General features: G+C 49.1%; 11 protein-coding genes and 1 non-coding gene across 12 annotated transcripts; 3 read left to right on the top strand and 9 right to left on the bottom strand.

The window, feature by feature from the left end:
- Positions 1-2,150: 2,150 nt before the first annotated feature.
- Positions 2,151-3,629, bottom strand: BU24DRAFT_434677 (Nucleotidylyl transferase; the record flags this gene model as incomplete). The annotated part of the gene is made up of 3 exons (XM_033530043.1): positions 2,151-2,297; positions 2,356-2,770; positions 2,824-3,629. 3 exons carry the CDS (start codon positions 3,627-3,629, stop codon positions 2,151-2,153), a joined length of 1,368 nt encoding a protein of 455 aa, XP_033382078.1.
- Positions 3,630-4,562: 933 nt separating this feature from the next.
- Positions 4,563-6,314, bottom strand: BU24DRAFT_424746 (cytosolic iron-sulfur protein assembly protein 1). The gene has a single exon (XM_033528579.1). It carries the CDS (start codon positions 6,041-6,043, stop codon positions 4,733-4,735), a length of 1,311 nt encoding a protein of 436 aa, XP_033382079.1. The 5' UTR covers positions 6,044-6,314; the 3' UTR covers positions 4,563-4,732.
- On the bottom strand, positions 6,289-9,387 carry BU24DRAFT_483539 (uncharacterized protein; the record flags this gene model as incomplete). Its single annotated transcript, XM_033533286.1, has 4 exons — positions 6,289-8,304; positions 8,360-8,545; positions 8,596-9,172; positions 9,227-9,387. The coding sequence occupies 4 exons, from the start codon at positions 9,385-9,387 to the stop codon at positions 6,754-6,756; spliced, it is 2,475 nt and encodes an 824-aa protein (XP_033382080.1). The 3' UTR covers positions 6,289-6,753.
- Positions 9,388-11,850: 2,463 nt separating this feature from the next.
- BU24DRAFT_424747 (uncharacterized protein) lies at positions 11,851-13,839 on the bottom strand. The gene is made up of 3 exons (XM_033528580.1): positions 13,488-13,839; positions 12,729-13,427; positions 11,851-12,674 (listed from the first exon to the last, which is right to left on the bottom strand). Exons 1-3 carry the CDS (start codon positions 13,761-13,763, stop codon positions 12,015-12,017), a joined length of 1,635 nt encoding a protein of 544 aa, XP_033382081.1. The 5' UTR covers positions 13,764-13,839; the 3' UTR covers positions 11,851-12,014.
- Positions 13,840-14,349: 510 nt separating this feature from the next.
- BU24DRAFT_350704 (acyl-coenzyme A thioesterase 9) lies at positions 14,350-15,521 on the top strand (the record flags this gene model as incomplete). Its single annotated transcript, XM_033523656.1, has 2 exons — positions 14,350-14,468; positions 14,519-15,521. Coding segments are annotated over 2 exons (1,122 nt in total), but the record flags the coding sequence as incomplete, so codon positions are not given.
- Positions 15,522-16,428: 907 nt separating this feature from the next.
- BU24DRAFT_464495 (uncharacterized protein) lies at positions 16,429-16,770 on the bottom strand (the record flags this gene model as incomplete). The annotated part of the gene is made up of 2 exons (XM_033532211.1): positions 16,429-16,600; positions 16,718-16,770. 2 exons carry the CDS (start codon positions 16,768-16,770, stop codon positions 16,429-16,431), a joined length of 225 nt encoding a protein of 74 aa, XP_033382083.1.
- An 824-nt stretch (positions 16,771-17,594) lies between these two features.
- BU24DRAFT_424749 (uncharacterized protein) lies at positions 17,595-18,224 on the top strand. Its single transcript, XM_033528581.1, has one exon. The coding sequence runs from the start codon at positions 17,934-17,936 to the stop codon at positions 18,201-18,203; it is 270 nt and encodes an 89-aa protein (XP_033382084.1). The 5' UTR covers positions 17,595-17,933; the 3' UTR covers positions 18,204-18,224.
- An 813-nt stretch (positions 18,225-19,037) lies between these two features.
- BU24DRAFT_424751 (mitochondrial carrier) lies at positions 19,038-21,209 on the bottom strand. Its single transcript, XM_033528582.1, has 8 exons — positions 20,632-21,209; positions 20,521-20,555; positions 20,395-20,468; positions 20,127-20,345; positions 19,882-20,067; positions 19,684-19,829; positions 19,512-19,623; positions 19,038-19,456 (listed from the first exon to the last, which is right to left on the bottom strand). The coding sequence occupies exons 1-8, from the start codon at positions 20,809-20,811 to the stop codon at positions 19,329-19,331; spliced, it is 1,080 nt and encodes a 359-aa protein (XP_033382085.1). The 5' UTR covers positions 20,812-21,209; the 3' UTR covers positions 19,038-19,328.
- A 1,691-nt stretch (positions 21,210-22,900) lies between these two features.
- On the bottom strand, positions 22,901-23,812 carry BU24DRAFT_245584 (uncharacterized protein). Its single transcript, XM_033522316.1, has one exon. The coding sequence runs from the start codon at positions 23,563-23,565 to the stop codon at positions 22,951-22,953; it is 615 nt and encodes a 204-aa protein (XP_033382086.1). The 5' UTR covers positions 23,566-23,812; the 3' UTR covers positions 22,901-22,950.
- BU24DRAFT_331669 (AhpC-TSA-domain-containing protein) lies at positions 23,798-24,590 on the top strand (the record flags this gene model as incomplete). Its single annotated transcript, XM_033523039.1, has 2 exons — positions 23,798-24,149; positions 24,208-24,590. Coding segments are annotated over 2 exons (735 nt in total), but the record flags the coding sequence as incomplete, so codon positions are not given.
- Positions 24,591-25,171: 581 nt separating this feature from the next.
- On the bottom strand, positions 25,172-25,271 carry BU24DRAFT_t63. Its single transcript has one exon. It is a non-coding gene; the product is annotated as a tRNA-Asn (tRNA).
- Positions 25,272-25,527: 256 nt separating this feature from the next.
- BU24DRAFT_424754 (putative adenylosuccinate lyase Ade13) lies at positions 25,528-27,707 on the bottom strand. Its single transcript, XM_033528583.1, has 4 exons — positions 27,674-27,707; positions 27,018-27,614; positions 26,710-26,961; positions 25,528-26,655 (listed from the first exon to the last, which is right to left on the bottom strand). Exons 2-4 carry the CDS (start codon positions 27,366-27,368, stop codon positions 25,804-25,806), a joined length of 1,455 nt encoding a protein of 484 aa, XP_033382088.1. The 5' UTR covers positions 27,369-27,614; positions 27,674-27,707; the 3' UTR covers positions 25,528-25,803.
- Positions 27,708-27,739: the final 32 nt, after the last annotated feature.

Below are 27,739 nucleotides of genomic sequence, written 5' to 3' on the forward strand. Positions count from 1 at the left end.
ACAGAAATGAGCAGTGATGAGCAGCAGAGCGACTAGTTTGTAGACCCAGCAGATAAAAGCAATGTGGTTTGACGGCTTTCCTAAATGAAGGCTGAAGGCATGGAAATCCCAGGAGCGTCGGGGCCATTCACACAGGCTTCGATGAGCTTCATGAGCATCACTGCCCCAGAGGGGAAAGTTGATTCAAGAGAAAAAGTGAAGACCAGTCGATGAGGGGGGAAGGGAGGGGGTTGATGACGGTAGTGAGACCCATTTATACCCTTCTTCAGGAGACTTCCACAGCATGGATAGGATTACTGGGACACACTACGAGTCGACCTACGCATCAACATCTGCCGCGCATATTGTACTGCTCGATGCCCTACAACTACAACAACAAGGACAGGGTACTTTCTGTCCTACCAAGCCTTCTCCCCAACCAAGTGGTCGCGCATCCAATAATCTGGGAATGGAGTTGATAGAACCTAAACAGCCTTCCATCCCCATCCTAGCTTCTCCACCTTCATTGGTGACCATGACTTTTGATAAATACCAGCATCCCACAAAAACGGGGCGAGCGAACGTAGGTCTGCTCCACACCTCGTTCTATTATAACATGTGTCTCAACGAATCGTAGTAAAGGAATAAAGTATCGTTTCTTTTATCTGCCCAATCATCGCCGGATGCACTAGATAAATACTCCCTGCCTGGTATTTCTGACTTCGACCCTCTTATTTGACCCTGGGTGTGCTCTGTACACTTCGATTCTCTGGGAATGGTAAATTTGATGCCAACTCGCTCTCTGGAATGAAAGAGTAATCGGAATTCGTTTAGTCGCTTCGGGCACGATATCTGGGACGAATCTTTGAAACAACAGATATCGTCAATCGTAATACACCACTTCATGACCCATGTTCTTGCGAGCCGACAATCCTCCAATACGCCTAAACCGTAAAGTACATCAACCACAACCACTCCCTTTGCTGTCGAGGACCTTCTTCTTCCCTACCAGTAGCTCGGCCTCGTAATTCCGCTCAATCCGCACACTTTTCTCCCGTCCGCCTCACCTCTAGCAGACCCACCACGGACACCACTGGCCCTCACCAACCCTGCCCGCCTCAAGTCCCTCCTCTCGGCCATCATAGCTTCCCTCTCGGCTATCTGACACATCCCGCACTGCCTTCCTGTAAACCCAATCTTTAATCTTCGATGCCCGGGCATGCAGCCCCGATTTGTCTGTATCGCGAGTGGACATTTGTCTAGGTACGGACTGGTTGGGTAAGGGGGGCATCCACAAGTTCCGTACGCGAATAGCACATAGCACATTTCACCCCTCTGGTCTTGTTCTTCGCTCCTTTCCTTTTGCCTTGGTACGCTTCAGATATTGATGGCGAGATGTTGTTTATCGTATAGTAAGTGTAGGCGGAAAATGAGGTATTGATAGTAAGGCGTGAAGAACTGCAATGTGGTGGAATTGTGCATGCTAATCCGGAAGGACTGTTGTGTCAAGAAGGTGTTTCGGTGAACCAATTCGTATTATGAGTGGGTTGGGACTCCAATGCGATAAGTCAAGCCAGTCAGTTGGCAATTGCTTTTGTACCTTCCTACACTTAGCTATTTTGCAACCTAAAGATATAGGCGTGCAAGCAAGCCATTAGACAACAACTTCGGATGAAGAGACAAAGGAAGGGTGAGAAAACGGATTGCTACAATCATCAAAGAGGCTAGAGCAGTATCAAACTCCAACAATCAAAAATGGACAGTTCACATCAGGGTTGTCGCCAGCGTTTGAGAGCAATCTGGTTCTTGTTACTTGTACCGAAAGGTTAGAAGGTCAAACCATGTTCTCATAAGGGGGACAGACAGACAGCTCTGGAAACAGGAGGAAATCTTAATTGTGATAGTAATACTTGTTCAAGAAAGAAGTGGATAGGACGCTGGAGCATTTCGCTGGCAGTAGTCAATCGCGCCGGTAGGTGGTGCGGCGTTTGTCGTTTGTCCAGAGTGAGTACATTTGAAGAGCGAACCACATAAAGTGAGGAAAAAGATGTTACAATTCTCGTTGTCAGTACCTTATGATTGGAAATCTAGTCGGCTAAGCGCTATTCGGACGAAGGAGGATATTAGGAGATACTGGAGTCAACGGGTACTAAAAGAATAGGCTGGCCTCTTTAGGCACGTTCATCCATCGCTTCGGATTTTGTTTGTTTGCTTGCTCGCCCACGTGGTGGCTGAGGGCTCTTCTCGTCAGAATCGTCTTCGTCACTGAGCGGACTCTGGGGCCTGCTGTCGTTTAGGTTCCGCCTGCTGCGTGCCATCTGCATGTTGATTAGCTGGGCTCGGAGCCTACACGTCTGTACAATGAATTATGCATACCCAGGAGCGAACACCACCAATCATGCCAAGACTGTAACCAGCAGCAAAGTCCGAGGAACCCCTCTCCGGAGCGCCGGCTCTAGGAATATCAAGGTGACTCAGGCGTGATACTGCGGATGGAGAAACCGCAGAAGCTGCAGCTGCAGCATTGGGTGTCATTGCACCCTCCTGCGTACGTTCCTGGACCGGCGTCCGTGCGGGGCTTGCTGGCCTGCTGGACTGCCAAAAGTGCTTGAAATCCTTGCTCAATTCCTGGCCGGTAACGAGCCAATTCGACTTGATACTATCTCGTAGCTCAGCCATGTTGCGCTTGATGTCCAGCTCATTCTTCTTCAGCCACGAGACATTCAATTCCTGTCGGGAAGTTCCACGCTTTAATTGGCGGTCAATGTACTGGTCATAGTCGCGAACAATCCTGAAATGGGTTAACAGTGTGTAAGCAACGGATTGGGGGGGTAGGATGCTGACTTTGTAATAATACCCGTTGTGCTCAGACCTTCAGTTCTCTGAGTAACCAGGAACATGCCCCGCGATTTAATCTCGGAATAGATGTCGTCGCCCTCTTCTGCACCGTAAGGCAGATCATCGTGAGCGACGTAGTCGATCTTGTGCTTTTCGAGGAATTCAGGTGCATCGGTAATGATCCAAGGGCAATCCTCAACAACCTCATCTACCCACTTGCAGTGTCGCACACTCTCAGCGCGCTCCCTGGCAGAAAGCACCGTGAGACCCTTCCTGCGGTGCGTCTCCTTATCACCAGTGACACCAACGATAAGATGGACATCAGGGAATGCAGTTTTTGCCTGTTGCAGGGCACGCATGTGGCCCAAGTGGAACAGGTCAAAAACTCCATCTGCGTATACGCGAACGGGTCTGCCGGTGGGAGGAGGATTCGTCTTGTAGCCCTTTGGATCTACCAAGCCTGCTCTTGGAGGGTCCGGCATCCTCATTGTACCAGCTTCTCCATTCTCGCCGTGCTCGGCGCGGTCAATCGCAGCCTGTTTCGAGGCCTCGCCAGACGACGTTCGTCGGCTCTTTTTAGTAGCGCTCTCTCCCTCATTGTCTTCACCTCCATCTACATCGTTCCTGATGGAGCGGGCTCGCTTCGTGGGTGCATGTGATTCTGCCTGTCGCTCCTTTTTCGAGGTGACTTCTTGGAGCACAGGGTCTTCGACGTCTTCGCCGGAAGCATCGCGAGAGGATGGCTGAGCGATATCCATCTCTAAATTCTTAACGGAGGAGAGTGTCGTCGATCGCTTGCGCTTCGGGGGCATCTGAGGTAATTGTTGAATGCTTGCCTTGGCGGCGTAGCGATGCGGTTCGGTTCGGTATAAGGGGGAAAGAGATTCAGGTGTGGGGAGCTTGTAGTTCACTCGTATGAGAGGTAAAGGGCACAGATCCGGAGTGGCTGCAATTGGCGTCGGCGAACTCTTGTTGAATGTGTGTCGTTTTGCGGAGGTCGTCCGCAATGCCCACCAAACGACGCGTCTTTCTTGGGTCTGCGAAGGTGCCCTTAATGACGTGCGTGAACCAGGGATGGCAAAATCGGTGGATGTCCTTCGCCTTGAGCTTCAAGGCCGACCGGCAGACAAGGAAAAAGGGTCAACCAAGTCGGGATGGATATTGTCGATGGGTGGCAGTGACGAAAAAGATTAAAAGGTAAAGGAGGGAGAAATGGCGTGAACGCGGAAGCGATGCGACATGGTTATGATTGTGGTTAGAGTTAAATTTCCCAGACTTCCCTGATTCAGGTCATTGCTCGGCATGACGCTGTCTCTCCCTCGCCTCTTCACATCGACAACAACAACCCCCCTGATGCGGCATCTCACCCATTGTCCAACTTCTGCCCTCTTATCATTACCATGTCTCAAATGATATCACTGTATAAGTAGATATCCATTGTTGAGTAAGGTACATACATGTAGTAAACTCAACAATTATCGAGATAACGTATTGCAGGCATGCCATCTTACTTGCTCTTACTTGAGGTATACTTTCCCACCCCACTTAAGCTTACCTTAGATCGTTACTCGTAGGTAGAGTAGATACCCACACACACGTACACACAATACTCCGTACGTAGTATGCAATCGTGCACAGTGAGTACCGCAGGAAAGGGGGCGTTGGAGGAACCCCGCTACGTCAGATCAACGACACGACAAGTTTGGTCATGGAAAAGAAACCGCGCAAGCCTATCATTGGATAACCTTTCCAGGTCTTGTCTTACTATGATAGCATCAGATTACCAGCTATCATGTTTTGAACTTCTCTGTAACACATCGTCACGGGACACCAAACAGTGTAGCGATCTCGTTCCCTGGCTTACTTGCGATATGTGCAATGGATTGATATGCTCAAAGCTGGCGATATATCACAACTACACGCCTTCTTCTGATACAGTCCATACCCTGACTTCACCATCATCGCCTGTGCTGACGATAACCTCTTCATCCTCACTGCGCCGTCCCTTGTCACTTCTTTTCGCCCAACACACATGGTTGATCTCGAAGACATCGTGTGCTGAGAATAACTCTGCGACAACAACCCATTCGGTCGGCGAGAACTCAGCATCTTGAGTTGTCGGGTTATCTACCTCGCCTGTAGTCGTAATTCCATTTGTCTGATCCTTCCAACGCTCTCTGTATACCACGATCTTCCCATCACTGCCTGCGCTCACAATCATGCCTGTCCTTTGGCTCCAGGAGACAGAGTAGACAGCTCTGTCGTGGCGTTTCGGGAGAATTGCCTCCTGTATCCATGCCTCGTCCACGGAAAAGGAACGAATTATGCTGGGAATTCCCGCATTTAAGGAACCTTGTCCTGTTGTGTCTTTAGGTATTCGACGCCATACCCGCACTGTGCAATCATCTGAGCACGTTGCCAATCGCGGGCCTGATCGCTCTAGTAAATCTATGTGCCGTGACCTTTCTTCATTGCCGTTACTTCCTGCCTGGCGAAAATCCTTCTTCGACATGCCACTGCCTTCGAATTGCACCCACCAGACAGTCTGCGGATGCCCACTGATAAGAGACACTTGAACCCAATCATCCGCATCTTCTCTGTACAATCTTACAGTATCGTCATAGCTCGCACTGGCCAGCAGATCTTCTTCAGGGTGCCACGCTACACATTTGACATCTCCATCATGTTCCTGCAGTACGGCCACGGTCTCGAAATTGTCATCCTCCAACTCTTCCCAGATCCACACCGATTTGTCCCTCGAACATGTCGCCAGGTATTGTCCTGAGGGTGACCAAGAAAGAGACTTGATCTCCGATTCGTGGCCGTCTAGAATGCAGGAGAATTGGTAATCGTCGGCGTCATCCTCCTCTTCGTCATCCTCGTCACCTCCCACTCGTCTATTCGTGTAATCTTCTTCCAAGCCCCGCTCTTCCCGTCTCCAAATTCCCGCACTGGCATCGAAACTGCCCGTGGCGAGCACGCTTTGCCCCGCGGTGTGAGGCTTCCAACTGACCGCCCGGACGCTCCGCTTGTGCCCACCAGCGACGGAGTGGAGTAACGTGAATGACGTGAGGCTGTACACTCGAACGGTACGATCAGAGCATGCGGTCGCGACCAACGGCAGGCTTGGATGTGGTGCGGTCTGCCATGTGCGGGAATTTGAGGGTGGGGAGAGGGTTGCGAGGGCTTCGATCTTGTGTGAGGGCGTTGTGAGTGGGGTTTCCATCTCGAAGATGAGGGCCGGTCAGCTCGAGCTGAAAGCGATTGTGAATATGTTGCCGACCAGGAATGAAGTTGTTCGTGGGGACTCAATTTATTATCAAAACTATATTGTACAAAGAATAAGGGTGCTTTCAAGATCGAGGCAAAAGAAATTGCATCCTATGCGCGTGGGGTACAAAAGTGTGGATTGACGTCGTTTTGGGCTGCCAAGGATTTACGCACATCGGCTCCGCCCACTCGGGACCGGAGATGTCCATGCGTGCCATGGTTACAGGCACGACAGGGCAGCATGGTAAAGTAAAGATGGAGGAGGACTAATGAGTAGGTAACTAAGCATGCGGAATAACGACTTAGGTATTATTACTCAGTCCACGATTATATCTCTTATCAAGGAGTGGCAATCGCATGTTGTGCCTGATTGTATTACATCTTACGATTCAAAATTAAAACAACCATCAACGCCCACCGCCCAACCAGAACGTTCCCGTTACTGATGACATTCCCGCCGTTCCGCGTGTCCATGATGAAAAAGAAAAAACACGTTGCCCTAGTGCAGAGTAAAAGATACGAAAGAGCCAAGGTAGATGTTGAACCTCATTGGGTATTTCCACCGAGGACGAGTCCTAGCGCCGATATGCAAAAGAAGATGTCGTTAATTAAAAAGATACAAAGAAACCACTGAGAGATTAGGGATGGAAACGAGAGTAGTTCAGATCAGGCGCGGACATGGCTGTGTTCTTTCATAAGCGTTTTGTTGTGTGGCTCACGGAAAGAAGTTGTGATTGCCATCAACCTGTCTGCCATAGTCTGTCGTTCCTGGTCCCCAATGCCGGCTTCAGCCCGAACACCCATGTCGCTAAGTTCCATATTATGGGTCTCCTTTCTATCATGGATCGTGACATCCTGACTGACCATTATACCTCCAAAAGGATAGCTAACATTGTTGGAGGACATTTGCCGCACAATAGGAACCAACCCCTTTTCAGAACTTGAATCGGGCTGAACTGTGATCACCGAAGACGCATCGGATTTTGTCGCAAATGGCCACAATGACCATTTGCTGCTTTTTGGTGATGTTGGTGAGATTGCTTCGGCTCGAAAAGTCTGAATAGTGGCAAATTCTTTGTGGTTTTCGTGAGCCAGGATTGCATGATCGGGGCAACCAGGATAAGTCCTTTGTTGCGTTCTAAAGAAAGACAATGGAACATATTGCAAATCCTGATTCTGAAGCGTTTGATTGTTCACTTCCTTGATACCACAAAATGCGAACACGGTGGCTTCGCTCAAATCGTTCTGACCAGTAATTCCATGCATAGCTTTAAGCGGTTGTGACGAAAACATGGCCTGGCGCAAAGATTGTTCAGATACGTCCTGGTAGAGCTCATAAATTCTACTGCGAAACTTTTCCAGCCAAATGTCATCATTTGAACCAGTGCGTGAGCGTTGTGAAATGCGATTCATGCACTCATCGAGAGTCAGTCCGTTGAATTGAGAAAGTAGTCGAGCATGGTTTGGATGAAGCTCATGAGGCGCGAGTTGCACCATCGGTAATCGGTCTGGATTGGCTGTTGGCACAATGACGTTCAGACCCTTGATGACTGGCGAGGGTTGGAGAAGGAAAGCAGCCAGGAAGGTTCCATTAAGAGGTGCCCAGGCTTCCCTTTGGCTGGAACGCTCGAGTTTCGACATCAAGGCATCAAGATCAAGGCGTGGAATCTGGAAGCTGCGTGCAAGAGTATCCCCCACTTGATCTATGCTTGCGAATCGATATCCTATATCTTGCAGTCGGTTTGCTTCCTCATTTCCAATCTTTTTGGTGAGCACCAGCATCTGACCTCTCCCAAAAAGGATGGGATTTGCCAGGCCAGTCTCAATATCACCAGATGACGTTGCAATATCTGCTGCCAGAATTGCCTTGTTCCCGTGGTTTGTTGTCCAAAGTGTTTTGTTCAGTAGTGTTCCAGTGGTGAGCACATCCTCGTAGAGATTTCCAAGATCCTGAAGCCTCGTTTCAAGACTGCGAGCAATGTCGTGCGCCGTGACACAAAAGAGTTCTCGGAAAGTTGCCGAGTAGTTGGTGTTATCTTCGAATCCCATTGAGGAACGACTGCCACTCATGATAGGCGTGTTAGGCTGAAGATCTCCTGTAGCAAGCAAGTGATCACGCATCGATGGGATGAGGTCGACAATCCCGTTCCAATGCCTCGAAACTCGGAAGATCCATTGAAAAACGGGATGTGCGATATTAAAATCCTCGTCGAATGTCTAGCATGATCAATAATCGTGTCGTCTAGCTGGTATAGCAACATCTCAAACTCACCCGCTGATGGAAGCGCCTAGTGATCGTCTGACAGGGAAGGAGACCTCCCTGATTGACCAACACTCTTCCTTGGCTATCAAAGGTTGCTACAGCTAGCACAACCTGCTGAGCCCTATCTCTCAGTTTCCTGTTCTCGCGTTGCTTGAGGAATCCAAGTGCAAAGCAGACCCCACAAGCTGCCAGGCTCTTCGACTAACGTCAGCACGTGGACATAGATACGCTCTAGAGAAACTTACAAGACAGACTGCGATGATGAGATTAACATTCCTTGCATTTCCAGGCCCGTTGTGATATCCCTGGATCTTATAAGAGGTCCCAGCGGCTGCAGTCCAGTGCATCCCGGATACTGCCACCGCGAGGAAGCATGCCACGGTCATTCGCCTCCAAGTGTTGTTCACCCAGCGCCCAGTCCAATGGAAGAAAAGCCCGAATGAGGTCATGCAAGCGATAACGGCAATCGTAGCAGCACCCATAATGTAAGCCAAATCAGGCTTAAGAACGTAATTTGTAGTACCGTAATTGCCCAGATAGTGCATCTCCGTGACCGATGCACCAGTGCATAATCCACACAAGATGAGCGATATATAACGAGTGACAGAGCCTTTGCTCCCTTTGTAGAAGGTGTCTGCAACGAGGAGTCCTATGAATATAACGATGATGGGCAAAATGGCGGACACCGTGGTGTATGTCGCACTGTAATATAGCTGGATCTGATCTTCTCCATCACCGAGCACGATCGCACGGTTACCAACAAAGTGCATGCACCATATTGAGACCAATCCGAATGATACCGAGCAGGCTGCCAATTGTACACTAATTAATTGTTAGAAATCGTTTTTGCCAACTAGACACGAAGTGCGGGCATACAGGTTGCGCCATCCTGATACAGCAACCCGTCTGTGAAGAAGCTCAACTGTCGTGATAGCACCGATCAAGCTCACGATGTAAGAAATGAAAATCAAGTATGGAAGATAATGAATAGCCGGCGTACTCCCAATTGGGTACTTGATACTGAGATCCGACTGCATGGTAGAAGTGGGATAGAAACACTCGGTCGGGCCGTTCAGGTCTCTTAAGCAAAGATCAAGTACTCTACTCAAGAACAGTCAGTTTACCGAGATAAGAATGCAATGGGTGGATTTTTGATCACTTACCTTTCCCACACTTGAAAGCCAGCCGTGCGGTTGTTGGGTCACTTTGGCCCGTCCCGGAGCTGGTCCGTCTGGCCTCTACAGATGCCTTTTCTCTAAGCGTTATATCCGTTCATATTAATCTCGGAGTTGGCCTCCGGACGCAGGTACGTAATCAAATCGAGATTCGAACAATCACTCCAAGAATATGTACACACTGTGATGTATCTTCGGGCCAAGTCGTCCACGCCTCAACTTCTCTTGAATAGACGAAAGGGGAGAACTAACTGGACAATTGACCATGAAACTTAGCCACTAGACGTGACTTGCAGGATATGCCCTCTTTTGTATTCAGATTCCATGGTGCCGAATAGCCTTTCAGGTGAACGCCCCCGTGGTGTGGACTGGGTTGCCTCGGTCAAATGCGCAATCGCAACAATAGACCTGCCATCCCACCATTAGAGCCGTTTTGGCCAATACACGACGTTCTAAGAGATAGCGTATCATTAACTCAGCCTGTGAAAACGGTGCCCTGGCGCGCCACATCATAGAGTGCCTGTCACATTTGATCATAAGGCGTGCTACGAACCTAGTACCGGCACATCGTGGAGCAATGTGAACATCTAGTGCTTTATACTATCTTAGCGCACTTGCTAGCCAAAGCCTATTATAAGATGTCTAGTCTCGGCTGACTCTCTCTTTAGTGAAACTCCTCGTCAATGCATCGATTACTATATCAGCTTGAAAGAATGCGTGAAGAACTTGATAGTCCGAATCTTGTGCGGCCTATGGAACGTTTTTAGTCTGCTACTGACCTTTTGCAGGTTGAGCTAGATTGAGCGCAGAAACATCATTAAAGCACAGGAATGGAGGCTATGTGTCACGCGAAATTCCTCAATATTGGGGCAATGGAAGTTCTAGCATATATTTCAGAGTATCTCACATATTAACTATAACTCCTCCAAACTAAGACTATACAGCGCATATCTTCGAGATATGGCTGTTTACTGAGACTGTACCCGAATACGGCTGCGGTAGGCACGAAGAGCAACGACCGAGAGTCAGTAAAAAATGTTGAATTTGATGTGCCAATAAGACGCAAGGCCAGCAACAGCATGGTAATATTTGAGCCTCTTTTACGGGAAATCCAGTGTGTCCAATTTCGCAGGAGCTCAGTATTGTACTTGATCAGAACGAAATTGTGAAGGTGAGTTGAAGTGCATACCCCGCGTCCAATGTGGTCATATGTGGAGCAAAACGGCTCTCCTTCTTCTCATTCGTGTATGTGGGAGACCGTCACTTGAGGCCAGCCAACTAAGAGAAATAACTACGCGGAACAGAGTAGGATAGTTCTAACAATTGAATGAGAAATACCTTCGTGTTCCAGTCACATCGCTAGATAGCTACTAGGCTAGAGGACTAAGTGATCTCCGTGCGAATCCAAGCTGACCAAACGCCCCGGCCGATCAGATCGGCGCTCGCTTGTCGGAGTGGCGCTACGATCTAGGTAAAGGCTGGGAACTACTCGTACCTGTTTGGTGGTAACTCCTGGGTCCCCTTCAGGTACGGAGAACACTCAACTGAATTAAACTTCTCGGTATCCTTGCTCATCAGTTTCAAAGCCTGAACGCATCTATGACCGTAAAGTAGGCTCTAGAACGTTCTCATAAGACGTGCAAAGTCTGAATTTTCTGCGTGGTATTTTGTTTGATCATCTTTACTATAGGCTAAGATGATGGGGCAGCAGAGAAGCTGTTACTCCACGCTACCACGGTCAACGTTTGCAACAATTAGCTCCTTTTAATACGAAAGCCTGTGGGTTTAGATAGTTGGAGAATACACGGGCAAATCTGGCAGTTTTCTCGTGCCCGGTATACTCGTATGCCGTCAAGTGTGCTTAGGCGTCAAACTTGAATTTCTTAAACTCAGTCTAGCTTTGGCAGCAGGCTCTCCACTCGATCTGTAAGTACCAGATTATAACTTGCACACCGACCAGCACGGTGGATATTGAAGAGAGTTGAAATATGATCGAGTCAGGGGCAGATCGTGATAGTTTAACGTTACACAGCCAACAGCTTATCAGTACCAGACTGAAACGGCGCGCCCGGAGTGGACGGCCCCAATGGTGCCCAGGCTTGTGGCAACGGCGAACTTCGGACACGAACTGAAGTGGCTGTAGTGTTGGTTGAACGACTGGGGATTAACAATACGTGGCTTGCCCGGCACCATGCAAAGCATCAATCGATCCCTCAACAGCTGGTCGCGCTCAGGAACTGTACAAAAATGATCCAGACCCTACTCCAATCGAATAGTGCACTTTTGAACTTCGTCCAGCTAGGATTTCCATTTCTAGATCTGAATGGCTATTGGTGGTTATTGTCTGAAAATTCTGAGTTGTAACATACACCTAACATGAATCACGAGTTGCTCGAGTGAAGCCTAGAAAAATCTCGAAGTATCTGATGCTAAGCAGTTGGTTGTATCTTCAATGATCACGCAAGACCCCAGCCCTAGCCATTCGTTTGCTATACACAACTCCCATCAGACCTAAAGAGTAAATCATCGCGCTCCTCGGATATGTGTTCGTTAAGATTGAACGAGTCGCAAAGCATTATACTCTGATTAATTTCATCTGTACTGCCGTTGATTGCGGCTTGGTCGGAAGCACAAAGTTTCGCATGAAATTGGTTGAACAAAAGATCTTCCTCCTCATCCAGCAATAGATCAATGACTGTAGGTTCAGTGGTGTGACACTCGCAAGGTAAGATCGAGTCATTTCCCGCCGGTATTCGCTCGTCGATGTAAAGGAGGTCGTTGTCCTGAGAGAGTTCGACTAACTCACGTCGTGTGTTCAGGGGAATCGTCCCGATTTCCGCCTCAAGATCATCAGGAATTAAATCACATGGTAATGAGTTTTCAGTATGGTCGATAAATGACTGGAGTACCACTTTGCCCTTGGTCGGTATTCTTTTCTGACTATGCATCCATAGTCGAGCTTCAAGTGTCAGACCTGCATGGCGGCCCCATCCTTGGTGTAGATCGGCTCGCGAGTGCATCGTACTGGGGGTCTGCACACCACTGTCAAGTATAGTGGTATTTTGACCCATAGATAGTGGTGTTCTGAACTGTATGCGACTCAAAGATCGACCAATAGTGGGGATGAGACGGGCTCGCTGCGATAATGCCTAAGAAGGTTAGCATTCAAAGTTTAATGTTTGGATTAGAGTTTCGAGTACAACGAAATAATCTACGCTGAACAGAGCAGGTGCAATATCTGTCAGTCCTCCCGTAAAGGTACTCGTGAGTAACTTTATGTCCTGTACTAATTTAGATGTCCCTGAGCCGAAAGAGGTGCGCATGGCAGCGTCCACCAGTCGATGCACATCATGTTCGGCATAATTGGTCCTCATGTGAAATGATCCAATGCCTTTCAATCGTTTCGTACTTTCGACCGGTGAATCAGGCGTTCCAAATGGAATCCTTCGTTGCTCGGCTGTGGATTTGCGCTTCTTATCGACCGCCCGTGGAACGGCACGCGGCATCGATTCAATAGAGGCATCTAAAACGCTCTCCCCAGTCTCCTGATCATTCAGATTGTTATGAGAGTTTTCCACTTGCGGGGTAACTTCATCACGGATACTGCTTTGTCCATTGATATTCATCGTCCTAAGACCTGTAGCCCTTCCCTTGGTGCGTGGTATCATCGCCACGACCTCCATTTGGAGCGAGACTGAGTCCAATGTCATGGAGGGTACGCCTTCTGGCGGCTGGGTATCGGCAAATGGGACATCTGAAAGAATTCGGTGCCGTCTGTCTTGTGTATCGCTACTATAGTCACGAATATGATCAACCTCAAGTCGAATTGAGCCCCGATCACGACCATTATGGTCATTAAAGCTGTGAGGCAAGGTGGCATTGAGTCTCAGCTGGCGCCAGACCTGAACGCATGTAAGAGAGGCAAGAAGACGACAATAACGGCAACGTAGTCAACAACGTACGGGAGCATTGACAAGTCTCGCAGCCAATTTATCGACCTGTTCGCTATTCAATGGCTCTCCGTGAACTGTGAGAGCGAGCTGCATATGCAAACCGTTCCCACGACCGATCCAGACTTCTTGAGACAACAAATATTCCAGTAGATGTCTCGAAGTGAGTTGCTCATGATTTGTGGTTTGATGCTGTGGTGAAATTGTAATCAATGTGGTCAGCCACAGTTGCAAATGAGCAGTTTGACATCCTATAACAGCTCTTCCAAGCTCGATTGATCTGGACATGCTTCGACAAAACGTTCCATTATTCCAAGGGCAAAATGCCGGTGACTGCTGGTGGCTGACAGTTGTGACGCTTGAGGGATTCTTGAGGTTGGAAAGGTTAGCGTTAGCGATTGGAAAGGACATTCCGGCCGGGAGTCGGAATTTTGCGGGCAATCTACTCGAACGTCATTGCCTTTTTAGCAGCTGCCACACCCACCCTCAATCAACGTAATTATACAACCTCAGCTTTCACACACAATGGCGCATATCTCACGGCTGACGCTTCGTCGTCTGCAGACTTTAACAAAATGCCATTGCAGTCGCTCACGATTCACGCCCGTATCAGCCACTCGAGGCTTTCGTTCGACCCATAGTCCCCATACCGATGGAGTGTTCCGCGAGCTTACGGCGATGCGCGTACGCACACCTTGGATAGAAGCTTTGCGAAAACAACAAAATGAAGGAGAAGGTTCCAGTGAAGCTTCTGGGAAAAAGGAAATTCCTCGAGATCGAAAGCTTGAACCAAAGCGCATGTCAGACTCGTACCATAAAGTGGTGAGTCGCGAAACTTAAACCACCGTGCCCTTCGTTGAAGCTCACAATTCCTTCCAAGGTCCTCCCGCTCGCTCAAGATCCATGGCTCCTAGACACATACCTCAATTCGTCTGGTCACATTCGTCTCGGAACCATTTTTATGGACCTAGACGCTTTATCGGGAGTCATTGCGTATGATGACATCAAAAGGACGGTACAAGGAGATTGCTAATATCCCGTAGCTACAAGCACACAGGCGAAGACGTGACGACGGTCACAGCCTCCTGCGATCGAATAATCATCAAACATCCTTTGACAGAGATTTGCGATCTGGAGTTGTCGGGTCAGGTCACGTATGCTACAGGTCGAAGTAGCTTGGAGATTTCCATGCAGGTCGCGAAAGCACCTAAGGAAGGACAGGCCGTCAGGGACGAGGATATTCTCATCGATTGTACATTCACCATGGTGTCTCTGGACCCCGCAACCAGGAAACCCGTGAACGTAAATCCTCTCATTGTCGAAACACCCGAAGAGAAGCGCCTTTTCGAGCTTGGTGAGCGCAATTCCAAGATTCGCAAGCAACGCAATCAAACGGCCCTCATCAAACACACACCCAACGATGCAGAGAGCGACCTCATTCACGCTTTCTGGCAGAAGCAGCTCCAGTTCCATGACCCGCACAACGACCTCCGTAAACCTGACAACGTCCATCACATGGACACGACCCGGCTTCAGACGGCCATGATCATGCAGCCGCAGAATCGTAACCGACATCACTTCATGATCTTTGGCGGTTTCCTTCTCAAACAGACCTTCGAGCTTGCGTTCACATGTGTGGCAGCGTTCGCTCATGCCCGACCCACTTTCGTCTCCCTCGATCCTTCTACCTTCCAGAACCCCGTGCCTGTAGGCAGCATTCTCTACCTCACTGCAACAATCGTATATACAGACCCGCCCCTCATAGACGCGCCCGGCGAAAGTTCGGATCATGATAGTAAATACACAAGAGTTCAAGTGAGGGTAGACTCGAAAGTGCGGGACGTGGACCACGGACACTCCAAACCGACTGGTCAATTCAATTACACCTTCACAGTGGAAAAGAACATCCGCGTTATGCCTCAAACCTACCAAGAGTTCATGATGTACTTGGATGCGCGCAGACGTGCACAGATCGTCCAGGACAGCTTACAAGAAAAGACTCCAGGACTCAGTCCCAAGGCAGCCGAGGCCAGTGTCACTGAATAGGCGGTCACAAGTTAACTTACGAAAGGGTATTGTAGAAAAGTCGGGTTAAGTCTTGGATGTAATCTGCCATTGATCTAACATGTATGCACACTACGGTATTTATTTAGAATTCTTAAGAGCAATCTAGTAACGGAGGTCTTATCGTAACGCAAGCGCTTATATCATGCCAAACCATGCCAAAAGAATAAAGGAATAAAAGTGTATCAAGACAACTCATACAAATCGCAATTTCCGCTTCTCTGGGTTAACCTTCATATGCCAGTCTGAAATCTGGCTAGAATTTGCGCCGCCGAGCCATGAGATCGTAGATTGTAATTGTATGTCGCCGCGTATCCGCTCGCTTGCAATCTGCGAATAATGGAACGCGCCTGTGTCGTCTTGAGGACAAAGAAACTGTGTCACAAAACAAACAAGATATGACAAGACAAAACAATCAATCTCTAGTAACTCCATTGATAGAAAAAACAAGAAATGAAAATGTCAGGAATCGAAAACATGGTTTGACGCAAGTGTCGGAAGGTATCTAGCGCTCAGCTCAAAGAAAATGCTCATGATGGAGTGAATATAGAGTTGTGGGGTTGTTCGTTGTTTGTTGTTTGTTGTTCGTCGATGAATGAAACCGTTTTTTGCTAGTTTGTTTGTCGAATGCGGTGGTGGCTGTTTCTCACGCTCTTTGCTGTCTTGGGAGAGCGAGTGTGTGGGGATGTCTTCGGGAAATACAAGTAGTCGTGGGGAAAATGGTAACAAGGCGTGGTGTACCATGTGGGGGTTTGGAGGGTCCTTGCCTTGTCGCAATGGTTTAAAGGCGGTGAGCGCCGCTAATGCCGTAGGAGCACATCCCGGGCGGGCGGTGAGACAGGGAAGGTGAAGCGCACATGCGGGTGTCACAACCCTTCCTTTGAACTTCCTACAACTCGTCCAACTCGAACTCTAGCGCAACGTCTTCGGAGCATTCGGAGCAGTAATAGTTGGAGAAGCCGCCGCAGTTCACTTGCATGTTCTTGCACATGTCGATGCTCCAGGCGTCGTACGAGTAGCCGGACAGCAGGCGGTTATGGCAGACTTCAATGCTGTTGGCCCTGTGAATTCGTCTGTCAGATCACTTTCCTCTCGGGTATCTCGTGATGAATGCTGTTACATGCCCGTATGGCATCCACCAGCAGACGCCAATGCGAGGGAGCAGCTTATTAACTCACCAGATATAGTAGTCGTGGTTGCAGTAGTACCACGAGTAGGTGTAGGAGCACATGGCGTTCGAAATTCTCGAGATTGGCTTATAACAAGTATGGAAGGCCGTGTAATGGTCGCTGACGCCGAGCCGGGGCGAAATGAATGGACAGATCAGAGATTCGAGGCAAGAGCTTTTGTCTAATAGATTCTTCCAGAGTGTCAGCCCTATTCATTTCTGTACTGTTCCGTGCGTTGCGGTCTGATGCGCCCCTGGACGACGCAGATGCGTTCTGGACCGGAGACAAGGCGTGGGGCAGCCATGAAGCAGAACCAGAACCAGAATCGACATCTACTCACCTTGCTAGATGTATTGATGTACGGGCTTTCCACGACCACAAAACAGCAAAACCGAAGAGCGAAGTTGTGAGTAAGTGTGTCCTTGTACGTGTGCGTGTGTGTGTGCGTATGCGTATGTGTGTGTCCTTAATCGTTCCACAATATAGAACCCGTATGTATGTATTCGATATACTTCAAAAGTGACCGACAAATTTGCCAAAGGCAAAACAATAAGGAGAAGAAAAAGAGCTTTATTCTTTGCGAAAGAAGTTCGGAGGGTCAGGGCGGCTTTATGTGAAATCCCTCGTTCCAGATCTGACTCCCCACCCATCTTTCGGTGGGCGCATGGCCGAGCTCCTGGAAAACTGAAAGGGATCCCAGTATGACTGGACAAACCCCGGATTAGTTGCTACCTTCTGATAAGTCTATTTGATTAACGTGAGGCGGTCCAGCCGGCATATCGGACCCACGCTGACTAGACAGCCGGGTCGGGGAATGCACTTGCATCTACTCGCTTGGATGTACAACTAGATGGCGTGGTTAGCCTTGAACGTAGCCACTTCTACGCCCTTTGTCCCTTGCTGTAATATGATGATTTGGGTATCTATGTGATCGCAGAACTCTTCTGGATCTTTTCTTGCCTTCATCCTTGCTCGAATAGAACTGGGAAGGTGTTGTATTTGGCCATGAAACATTCGGATGAATCCCCAACGCGAGTGCTCGCCGACAACGGGCTCGCTCGTGGCAATCATGCAGGGCAACTCGTAGATCCAGGGTCCAAAACTCTGCTAGCCGCATTTGTAATCTCGTAATTACTTATCGAGTGCTGCGTTATGGCGATTGGCCGAAATTGACGGAAAGGACACTGGAGGAACGCTACTCGTACTTTTCCGGCAAGGAGCGACAATGTGCTCCATTTGGAAGAGCCTCGTGGCCGAAGCCTTGGATATGTTATGTGTTGTTGTCGTTGTGTGTCACGGTCATTGGGTGTCGTGGGAAGTATCGAGGGACCTCCGTGGCATCTCGACCGTCTTGATAGCGACTCGAGAGGTAGTACGTGGGCTTCTAAGGGCACATCTGGTAGCTGCAAGTTTTTTGTCATACAGTCAATCAAATCATGGAGGCACCGAGGTGGTCCCTAGACACTACCTGCATTCGAACACGACCCACGATTGAAACATGGCGGGCCAGTCCAGGGCAGGCCAGGACAAGTATAATCTGGAGGGGGGATGACAAGTTCCACACTCCCCGAATTGTTATCGATTAGCGTTGATAGGCGAATTTGATCCGACGCATGGCTCGCCCGAGCTTCCGTGCGAGCGACCGCGAGCGAGGGGTTTTCGGTGGCACTGTTGGGACTACGAGCCTACAAGGTAATGAGTAGTAGGTATGAGTACTGTACTGTACTCCGTACCTGTGGGCAAAGTCACAAGCTGACTGTCTCACCGCCTGATTGCTGCACCCCCAAATCCCATCCTGTCCGAATGCATGTTCGAAATATTGCGAATGCAACTCGTCCATTCCATCCATGCATAAGGAAATCTAGATGGTTTATTGCCGATGCACTGACTCGTGGACTGGTCTGGCTGGCACTGAGTGACTGCACTGCAGCTGGGCTGATCTTTTGAGTAAGCTGGGGTATTAGTTACTGGTACTCGTATCATGCACGCCGATAAGGTCCGAATTGTTTCTCCACGAACATCAACCCAGGCGCAGAGAGAAGTCATTGGATCGCCAATCCTACAGAATTGAGCAGTGATGATACGAGAGCAAGTGATCGGCCATCGGGATCTTCTCGGATCTCAGAGAGAGAGAAAAAATTGATAGTCTTTCAGTAGTGAGGACGCACAACATCGGCCGCCAAGGTTAGTCCAAAAGTCACTTCCACAAGTTTTGGATTGCCACAACTAATCGGAAGTAGTCGGCTTCTGGAATGGTGACTCCGACCCAATAAGCAACCCTCTACCTAGGTATTCGTCGGGAATTGAGATGATGAGTTAAGCCCAGGATGCAGAGATCAGTGATATGCTTTCGATAGCCATTCTTGCAGTCCGCTTATAATGGGTAGTGGAGTGTACCAATGAAAGTGTTCTCAGCGATTATGAATTCATGGCAATGCTAATTGTTCGCGAGTACATATAGGGCCTATCGAATGTGCATTTTGACCTTTGGCTAAATGCCATGCCAATCCAGAAAGCGGCAGTAATCCTCGTGGTACTACAGACCCCAAAACCCCAGACTCCATACCTTAATGCAAATTCAAGTAGCTTTGTGTGGAAATTTACACTTTATTCCTTGGGACTACGCGTCATGTTCACGTAGCAGCTCCTCATCGACAGACATGTGGTTGATACGCTTCTTCGAGAACTCGAAGGCCGAGAAGAAGATGGCATTGACTACGCAAGATCGACTCATCGAGACACCAAGGCCTGCGGACACAAATTAGGTTTAATATTTTCCTGCGTTTCGTGAACTTAGACTCACCGCGGAACATTCGGGGGTTGTGGTATTGAATCTTCGGCCGCGAGGCCTTGTCCCTGCCACTCAAAAGACAATTTCGTTGATAAATACTCTTCGCGGTATCGATTGGAAATATCTAGAACTTGGTCAGTTAAGTTCCAAGTCTTGAACAGCCTGTAGGTATAAAAAAACGTACGCATGCCCAGCTCACAAGACCACACAAACCACCCGCAATGACGACAGCGAGTGGTGTGGTAGGGGAGCTACCGCGAGCATTGGCCAAAAGTTGCTTAGCACTTTCATAGGTGACAAAGTAGATGCCAGTCCCGATCGTATCTCGCACTGCTCTTGTCAATCAATTCGTTCTCCATATAAAGGGTCAAGGGCATCATACACAAATGTAAGTGAAACCCTGAGTACAACCCCATCCATCCTCTGTGCTTGATCAAGTTCTGGGCCGTTCGCAGGGTGCCCTTGTTCTGGTAGCTCTTGCGGAGAGCATCGTTTTCTCCGCCACCATCTTTCCGATCGGCCATCAGTACGGAGATTTGGGCGCTCAGCTTAGTCAACTCGAATGGACCTATTTAGTATCCCAGTCAGTCATCTCATGTATAATGTGCAGCTCAACAAATTACATACAAGCAATGGCTGTGATGGCTGCTCCAGCGGTTGCACCTGCCAGTCCAAAGCACGCAATGGTGGAAAAGGTCGGAAGTGCATCTCGTGTGTTTGCAATGACAAGGGGCGAGCTCCCAGTAGTCCGATATATCCAATCGTCTATTGTGTATTTCGACTTCTGATATATGGAGAAGGATACCGTCCGTACAAGAGTGATGCTAGCAAGCGGGGACCAAACGCCTAAAAGATGTCAGAGGAGGCAAATGCTCGGTTGCCATTATCGACCTACCGCGCCAGAATCCATGGAACCCCTCGGTCTTGTATGTGTGCCTTACGCAGTCGGTGAAGGAATTGAATTTATAGCTGTACATGTCAGCATGTCGTCGTTTATGAGAGGAGGTAGCAGGTGCCGTACGCTTGCAGGCGGGTTTTCACAGAATCGAGAGGGTACTTTGCACAGCGTTAGTAACATTCCAAGATTCTACACTGCCCTGTATAAACGTGTGCAGCCATGAGGCTTACTTACAGCGACGAATGTGGACAGTAGACTGCTGGAGCTCGCAGCGACCTCCGTCCGATAACGCTTCGTCCAACGCTTTGCTTGCTCGCTCCTCAAGACAGCTCGGGAAACGTCGGTCAGATCCCTCTGCGGGCTGTTCAATGACTTGTTAATGTCCATCTTGTTCTTCTCTTCGCGCTCAGGCATGCTGGCTATCTATCGCTAGCTGGAAGACGGCGGGTCTTCACGGCGATCGCGACGAGGCCAGCAGCCGTGCAAGCGCCATCAAGGCGCGTCCAAGTAGTATGGCGTGTAGCTGCTCCGCTGTCAGAGGTACACAGTGAGATGTGTATGGGATTTCTTGAGGTGGAGGATGGCAATGGCAGGTGTGCGTAGGTGGACGGGGGCAGTAATCGGGAGGTTTGAGAAGTGTGGTGATGGAGATGGTGGGGTTGAGTAACTGCTTTGTTGCAGCAAGATACCCGAAGCGGTATAATACGGGCTACTGCAATTGGTCGGAGAGATAGGATCGACAGTATTAAATACTGTTCAAGTTGCTCGCAGGTACGCGAGGAGTTAACAATTTTAGTTGGAGTTAATCGTTGATGACGGGCACACATTTTAACATACCTAGATGTGCTAGGTAAGTTGGTTCCCGGCCGTGTGTTCGTGGCCTGATGTATGTAAAACGCTACTTGTATAGGTGGACAGAGAGAGCCCTTGCGCCAGCTTCATCATCGCAGTCAACCCACTTGTTTCAGCAATTAACAGATACATAGCTTATTACTCTGAACCACGACACATTACGAGGTAAGAAAAGTTACTGATTACTTTTGTATGACGAGAGTTGCAAATAATCAATACAATGTTTCAAAACCGGTGGTGCGCAAAATGCGGGGAAGCATGTGAACCAAAGCTTAAGCCTGCCATCCCGGCGGGATGACGATGTATGAGCGACGAATCAGACAGCTACAGTAAGCTGTTTAGGGCGAGATGATACGGCACAACGCACGATATGACTGGCCGCGCTGGAAGCTGGAGCTGGACTGGTGCTGGACTGGAGTTGGAGCTGGAGCTGGAGAGCTTCCCCATCCATGTGAAAGCTACGAGTAGGTATTTGACTCTGGCTGATCACAGAAATCGTGGTTAGGCCAATTCAATAGCTACTCTCCAAAAGGTTGTGACAAGACACCACTGAATTGATGGCGATAAATAATGGCACCGAACATATTTATTAGTAGTCCAGGACAGTAGCCACTACGTACTCCCAAGTTTCCTATGGTACTCATACCTAGGGTCATAATAAGATCAATCGTTCCGCGGCCGCTTATCTTTGATCGCTTTCGAATAAGGGCGCATACTGGCATGCTGTGCGATCACCTCGAGTAGTCGCACCTCTCAGTCTCAGCTTCCCATATCCTGTTTGCCTTCCCAAGGGTGGAGACTTATGATTCTCCTTCCCCAGGAAGCCAACAGATCTGATAGTGTGGTCGAAAAGCCCTATCAAACCGTTCAGGAGATACTGGAGATCGTGGAAGGATACTGTGGCATATTGATGTTAAGCCCTTAGCTTTACCTTGAAGATCACTGCTTGACGGTATTAATACCTAGTAATGATCATAATGAGCAGCCCTTGGAAACATCGGTGGGTGATGGAATGGCACGTTGAAGAGTCCCAGTTTCTCCGCATCTCTGTATGTCACCCAAGCCAAGCGAATGCCTCCCCCCCCCCCCCCCCCCCCCCCCCATTTTGGTAACGATACCCAACAATACTTGTACTACCACAGATAGGTTGAACATCCAGATCCATCTATGAGGCGCCGTCAACGATTCTCATGCGTCAAGATGATTATTGGTATGAATTAAAGACGCGTGAAAAGATTGTTTAGCGGCTCGTAGTATGGTGTCAAATATGCGGAGTCGCACATATGTGGGTATCTAAGTACCTAGGTATGTATGTATGCATGTCCATACAAGAGGCATGAAAAGCACTCGACCACCACAATACCCCATCCCATTGACAATCAAATTCATCGCAATACCAACAATGCGACAAGAATGAACAATGTTGGCAGCGTTTCAGGATTCTATCAGGTTTGGCGAAAGTGGAAGGTCAGTCTAAAACATCAATATACCAAACTATTGGGGCGGGGTATGGGATGGGATTACTGTCGGTGTGCAGAGTCCCTATTCCTAGGGCCAGCAATTCAATTCCGGACTGCAAATGGGCCTGGGCCATATTTGTGAAGGAAATTGGGAGAAAGGGATATTATTATTATAATTCGTTGTTCCTTTTGGGGAACACGGCTCGGGTCGTAAAAGAGCATTCCTCACGGCATCCTTCCATCATTCGCAACAGGTCGGTCGGTCGGTCTGTGAGGTTAAGGGGGTACGGGGGAGCATGAGGGAATTGAGAGCGAAACTGACGAAAGCACGGAGTAAAATTGTAATAATAAGCCATCCATCTTTCTCTGGGATTTTCAGTCGGTTTGTCAGTCGGTCAGAGTACGAGTAACTAGCCGAAACGCCTTCTCCCTTCCAAGTTCCCAAGTTTCCAAGTTCACCATCTCTGCCACCCCCCGGGATTCCTCCACTCCAATCAGCGCATCCAACCTGCCCGAGTGGCCCAGGGCAGAGCTGATGAATCGAGCAGATCCCGTATCCCCCAGTAACCCAATAACCCCCCAAAACGACACACACAGTACTCCGTAGTAATCTGCCTAATATCAAAATGGACGTCTGCGCCCACCAAGGGGGTGGCAGCGGAGGCTGGACGCCGTCCTCGGGCCTCGAGTCCAGTACTGTCATCCAAACGGGAAAGCGCTTGCTGGTGTCAGGTTGTTGTTGATATCTCAGCGTCGGTCTGCCCTTGATAATCTTCATCCATTCCCACTTCTCTTCCCACGCGCCCGCACCCGCGCAAAACGTACCCATTACCAATCGTCTGTCTGTAGTTGCCATTGTACTCCGTCAAAGACGTGATACCGCTGTTGTGACCAAGACAAAGTCAGTAAGCGCCAACATCGTGTGCATATTCCACCTCCTCCGGTTTGGGCTCGAGACCAACCTCCTCCACCCTCCCCCAGTACTCATACCTTCGTCGCATTACCTCTAACCATTGTACTTTTCGGTCGCGACGCTGACATTTGTCGAACTGTAGCTTTGCGACCCCAATTTCCATCCTCAATCCATCATGGTCGAGCTTCGCAAACGCAAGACACCCCCACCAGCTCCAGTCCGCCCAGCTAAGAAAAAGGCCGCCCCAAAGACCAACAAATCCGCAGTCGCAAAGGTGAAGGAAGCTGTCGCTGAAAAGGTTGAAGCCGTCAAGGAAGCCGTTACCGGTGGCGGCGCGAATGGAGAGAAGAGCGAAGCCCCAGTAGCTGCTGGAGGTGCCGCCAAGGTTGGTGAGACCATTGACATCTCTGGGTTCGGCGGCGAGGTCGAAACAAACGATGGTGTCAAAACCAGTCTCGCAAAGCTTCTGGAAAAGAGCAAGAGCGGCGTCGTTCTGTTCACTTATCCAAAGGCTTCTACCCCTGGATGTAAGTCATCGTATCTTCACCTGCATCTGTAAGCGCAGCGTATTGATCCCACTCGCAGGCACTAAGCAGGTGTGCTTTTTCCGCGACTCCTATGAGCCATTGACTGCAACGGGCTTTGACATTTATGGCCTTTCCAACGACAGCCCTAAATCAAACACCACTTTCAAGACAAAGCAGAACCTTCCTTACCCACTTCTCTGCGATCCGTCGCGAACCCTGATCTCCGCGATCGGTCTCAAAAGCGCAAAGGGCACCACCCGAGGTATCTTCATTGTCGATAAGTCTGGCAAGGTCCTAGCAGCCGAACCAGGCAGCCCAGATGGTACTCTCAAGGTCGCGCAGAAGATTATAGGAGCGGGAGAGAAGGAGGCTACGGCGGAAGAAGCTGAGATAGCTAAAACTGCCAGTGAGGTTGCTGACACGGCGGCCAAAGTGGATGCCGATAAAGCTTAATCGCCATTGCCTCACTCATCGCGCTCTATTGTTTTCTTTACTTGTCTTTGTCTGCATGGAGTTGGTGTATTTTGGAATAACAACAGTTGTTTTGGACACGTGGACAGATGCGCTTTCATTAGATACGAATTGATTTGCGAAGCACCCCTTGAACACCACCAATGCAATCCTATCTATCTATCCATGTCTGTCTAGTGCGATGTATTACGAATACATAGTAGATGTCCTCAACTGTCCCAGGAGGGCGTATGTTGGGATTGCGACAACGTTGTACCACCTGGTTGTTCGGGTTATCAAAATTTATATCTATGAAGTCTGTAAGATTCATTATAGAAACAGAACACCAACTTGAATCGGTACCTATTCAGTCAGGTATCATAGCCGTCTACAGCTTTACAGCAGTCAGCTTGGAAAATCTTGCTCAATCACTCACACACACAAAGGCAAAGACCACAAAATCATAGGACATTAACATGCTCTACCAATTCCATGTTGTTACAATATGTATATGATATATTATACACACAGGTTATAAACAAACCAAAAAAGTGCAAAAAATAAATTTTCAACTCCCCCACGTGGGCTCGAACCACGAACCTCCTGATGTCGAACACACCATGCGGTGATTGTTTAACAGTCAGACGCGCTAGCCAATTGCGCCATGGAGGATTGCTGAGTTACCTGGATAGATGATAAATTTTGATATAAAATAACTTATATACACATGAAAATTTAACGTACACAAAGATTTTGATCTGTTGTCAAAAAGTCCGCCCGGTGTGAACGGAAGGCGGGGTGGGGTTCGATTTGTATGAGGCTAGTTCTAGACCGACAGGCGTGTCAGATGTATGGGCTGCCGAGCCTGGACGGATCGAGGCTTGATTGCAAAGGAACGAGTACTCGCTATGGCAGTGTCTATCGGTGCATAGTGTCGATATTCTCGAATAATAGTAAGGCTGCTTCGGCAGGCATTGAGAACACAGAGTGATGTAGCCCCAACATTGTGATATTGGAATTATTTCTCATCACATTTTACAGCATTTCATCCATACTGAATACCATACTATACTTTTGAATTTCTACAGTGGTGATTTTTTATGTTTCCCTTTTGTTGAGTTTCTGCTATCCATCGTCCACTCTTTTTGGGACCTGAACAGAAGTCATCCCTATACGTATACCTGATTCATCTACCCAACTTCACCTAAACATGCAGCTCGGCCGCCTCGCCAACCTTCAAAGACCCAGCATCGTAGTACTTCTTCAATGCCTTGCTGACCTCGCGTTCGTAGAACGTCTCGACCTGCTCGGGACATCTGCCGATGAATGTTTCGGGCTTGAGCAGTTCGTCGAGCTCGCCGATGATGGGGCCGAAGAACTGGGTGCGTTTGATGCGCTCGATGAGATCGTTGTCCCTGCCATGCTGCTTGACCTCTGCGCCTGCTTCGTGGGAGAGGACACGAATCTCCTCATGGGCGTCTTGGCGGGATACGCCCTTCTTGACAAGAGCCATAATGATGTTTTCCGTGGCCATGAAGGGAAGCTCGGCTTGTACACGCTTGCGAATGACAGCCGGGTAGACGACAAGGCCTGAGGCGATGTTGTTGAGGAGGATCAGGGAGGCATCGGCGCTGAGGAAAGCTTGGGGAAGACACATGCGGCGGATGGCGCTGTCGTCGAGAGTACGTTCCATCCACTGGGCGGCGTAGGTTGCTGAAGCATCGGCATTGAGGTTGCGAAGCTTGCGACCCAGGGAGCAGAGACGCTCACTACGCATGGGGTTGCGCTTGTAGGCCATGGCCGAGGATCCTATCTGGGTAGACTCGAATGGTTCTTCGAGCTCCTTGAAGGAGGCGAGGAGGCGAATGGCTTGACCGATGTGCTCGCATGTTGCGCCAAAAGAGGAGAGTGCGTTGAGGACATCAGCATCGATCTTACGGGTGTAGGTTTGACTGGAGATGATGTAGGCGGATCCAAAGCCTGCCTTCTCGGTCACCAGCTCGTCAAGTCGCTCAACCTTAGAGTGGTCACCGTCAAAGATCTGTAGGAAAGATGCCTGCTGGCTGATTAGCTTTGATGAAGACATGTTGTTCGTTGCGAAAGATGCTACCTGTGTGCCAGTCGTGCCCTTCACACCTCGAAAGCGGAGATCATCTCTAGCTCGCTCGAGGTTGACCAAATCTCTCAAAAGATCTTGAATCCACAAGCACGCTCGCTTTCCGACTGTGGTCAGCTGAGCTGGCTGCAGATGAGTATAGGCCAAGCACGGCAAGTCCTTGTTCTCTTTGGCAAATGTGGAAAGCTTCTCAATAACAGTGGCCAATTTGGGTAGCAAGATGTCCAGGCCATCACGTAGGAAAATCTAGTCCGATCAGTTAGTGCCTAAAAGTAACGAACAATGAGATTGTGATGGTGTACCAGGTCGGCGTTGTCAGTACAATAACAGCTCGTGGCTCCCCAATGGATGATACCGGCGGCAGCGGGTGCCTTCAATCCGAAAGCGTGAACATGTGCCATGACATCGTGTCTCCTCTTCTTCTCTTCCTCGGCGGCAACTTTGAATTCCTCATCCTGAATGATCTGGCTGGTCTTCATCTGCTGGATAGCTTCATCGGTGATGTCCAAGCCCAGCTCTTTCTCACTCTCTGCCAGCCAGATCCACAGTTGGCGCCAAGTGCTGAAGCGGTTACGCGGGCTGAAGAGATATTTCATCTCATTGCTGGAGTACCGCGAGTTCAGCGGGTCTTGGTAGGTGTCGTTGGCGGACATGATGCTAATTGTAGATCAGTATGTGGGGCAAGCAAGTAAATAAGCAAATAAGCTGAGGAGAGAAAGTGAATGAAGAATTGACATAAAGTCCACCATCACTCCTATATATAAGAAGGACTATGGTGGATGTATTGCGATCGCTGACAGCCAGGCCAGCCAAATCATTCTGAAGACGTCACATGGAAAAAAAGTACGGATTGGGTAAGTACCTCAAAAAGGCTCTTCACAGTCGCACGGAAAATTTCCCTACGAGTGCACTCATCAGCTCGACGTTCATTCTGCAGAATTTGGATTATAATACGTACTGTATCCTCGAATTGCCAGATCTGGGTGTATGTGGAGATGGGTGCACGGAAGAGAGCTCGGTGGTT

Source organism: Aaosphaeria arxii (genome assembly GCF_010015735.1).
Source record: "Aaosphaeria arxii CBS 175.79 unplaced genomic scaffold BU24scaffold_6, whole genome shotgun sequence".
Taxonomy (NCBI): domain Eukaryota; kingdom Fungi; phylum Ascomycota; class Dothideomycetes; order Pleosporales; genus Aaosphaeria; species Aaosphaeria arxii.

Bases quoted from the DNA above. Each gene is read 5' to 3' on its own strand.
- BU24DRAFT_424746 (XM_033528579.1), bottom strand. From the start codon at position 6,043: ATGGAAACCCCACTCACAACGCCCTCACACAAGATCGAAGCCCTCGCA.
- BU24DRAFT_424747 (XM_033528580.1), bottom strand. From the start codon at position 13,763: ATGTCCAGATCAATCGAGCTTGGAAGAGCTGTTATAGGATGTCAAACT. The intron at 13,428-13,487 runs GTACGTTGTTGA...ACATGCGTTCAG, and splicing joins CGAGACTTGTCAATGCTCCC to GTCTGGCGCCAGCTGAGACT. The intron at 12,675-12,728 runs GTTGTACTCGAA...TAACCTTCTTAG, and splicing joins TGTTCAGCGTAGATTATTTC to GCATTATCGCAGCGAGCCCG.
- BU24DRAFT_424749 (XM_033528581.1), top strand. From the start codon at position 17,934: ATGTGCTCCATTTGGAAGAGCCTCGTGGCCGAAGCCTTGGATATGTTA.
- BU24DRAFT_424751 (XM_033528582.1), bottom strand. From the start codon at position 20,811: ATGCCTGAGCGCGAAGAGAAGAACAAGATGGACATTAACAAGTCATTG. The intron at 20,346-20,394 runs GTAGGTCGATAA...GACATCTTTTAG, and splicing joins GTTCCATGGATTCTGGCGCG to GCGTTTGGTCCCCGCTTGCT. The intron at 19,830-19,881 runs GTATGATGCCCT...TGACAAGAGCAG, and splicing joins AGGGTTTCACTTACATTTGT to TGCGAGATACGATCGGGACT.
- BU24DRAFT_245584 (XM_033522316.1), bottom strand. From the start codon at position 23,565: ATGGCAACTACAGACAGACGATTGGTAATGGGTACGTTTTGCGCGGGT.
- BU24DRAFT_424754 (XM_033528583.1), bottom strand. From the start codon at position 27,368: ATGTCCGCCAACGACACCTACCAAGACCCGCTGAACTCGCGGTACTCC. The intron at 26,962-27,017 runs GTACACCATCAC...TGATCGGACTAG, and splicing joins GTACTGACAACGCCGACCTG to ATTTTCCTACGTGATGGCCT. The intron at 26,656-26,709 runs GTAGCATCTTTC...ATCAGCCAGCAG, and splicing joins AGGGCACGACTGGCACACAG to GCATCTTTCCTACAGATCTT.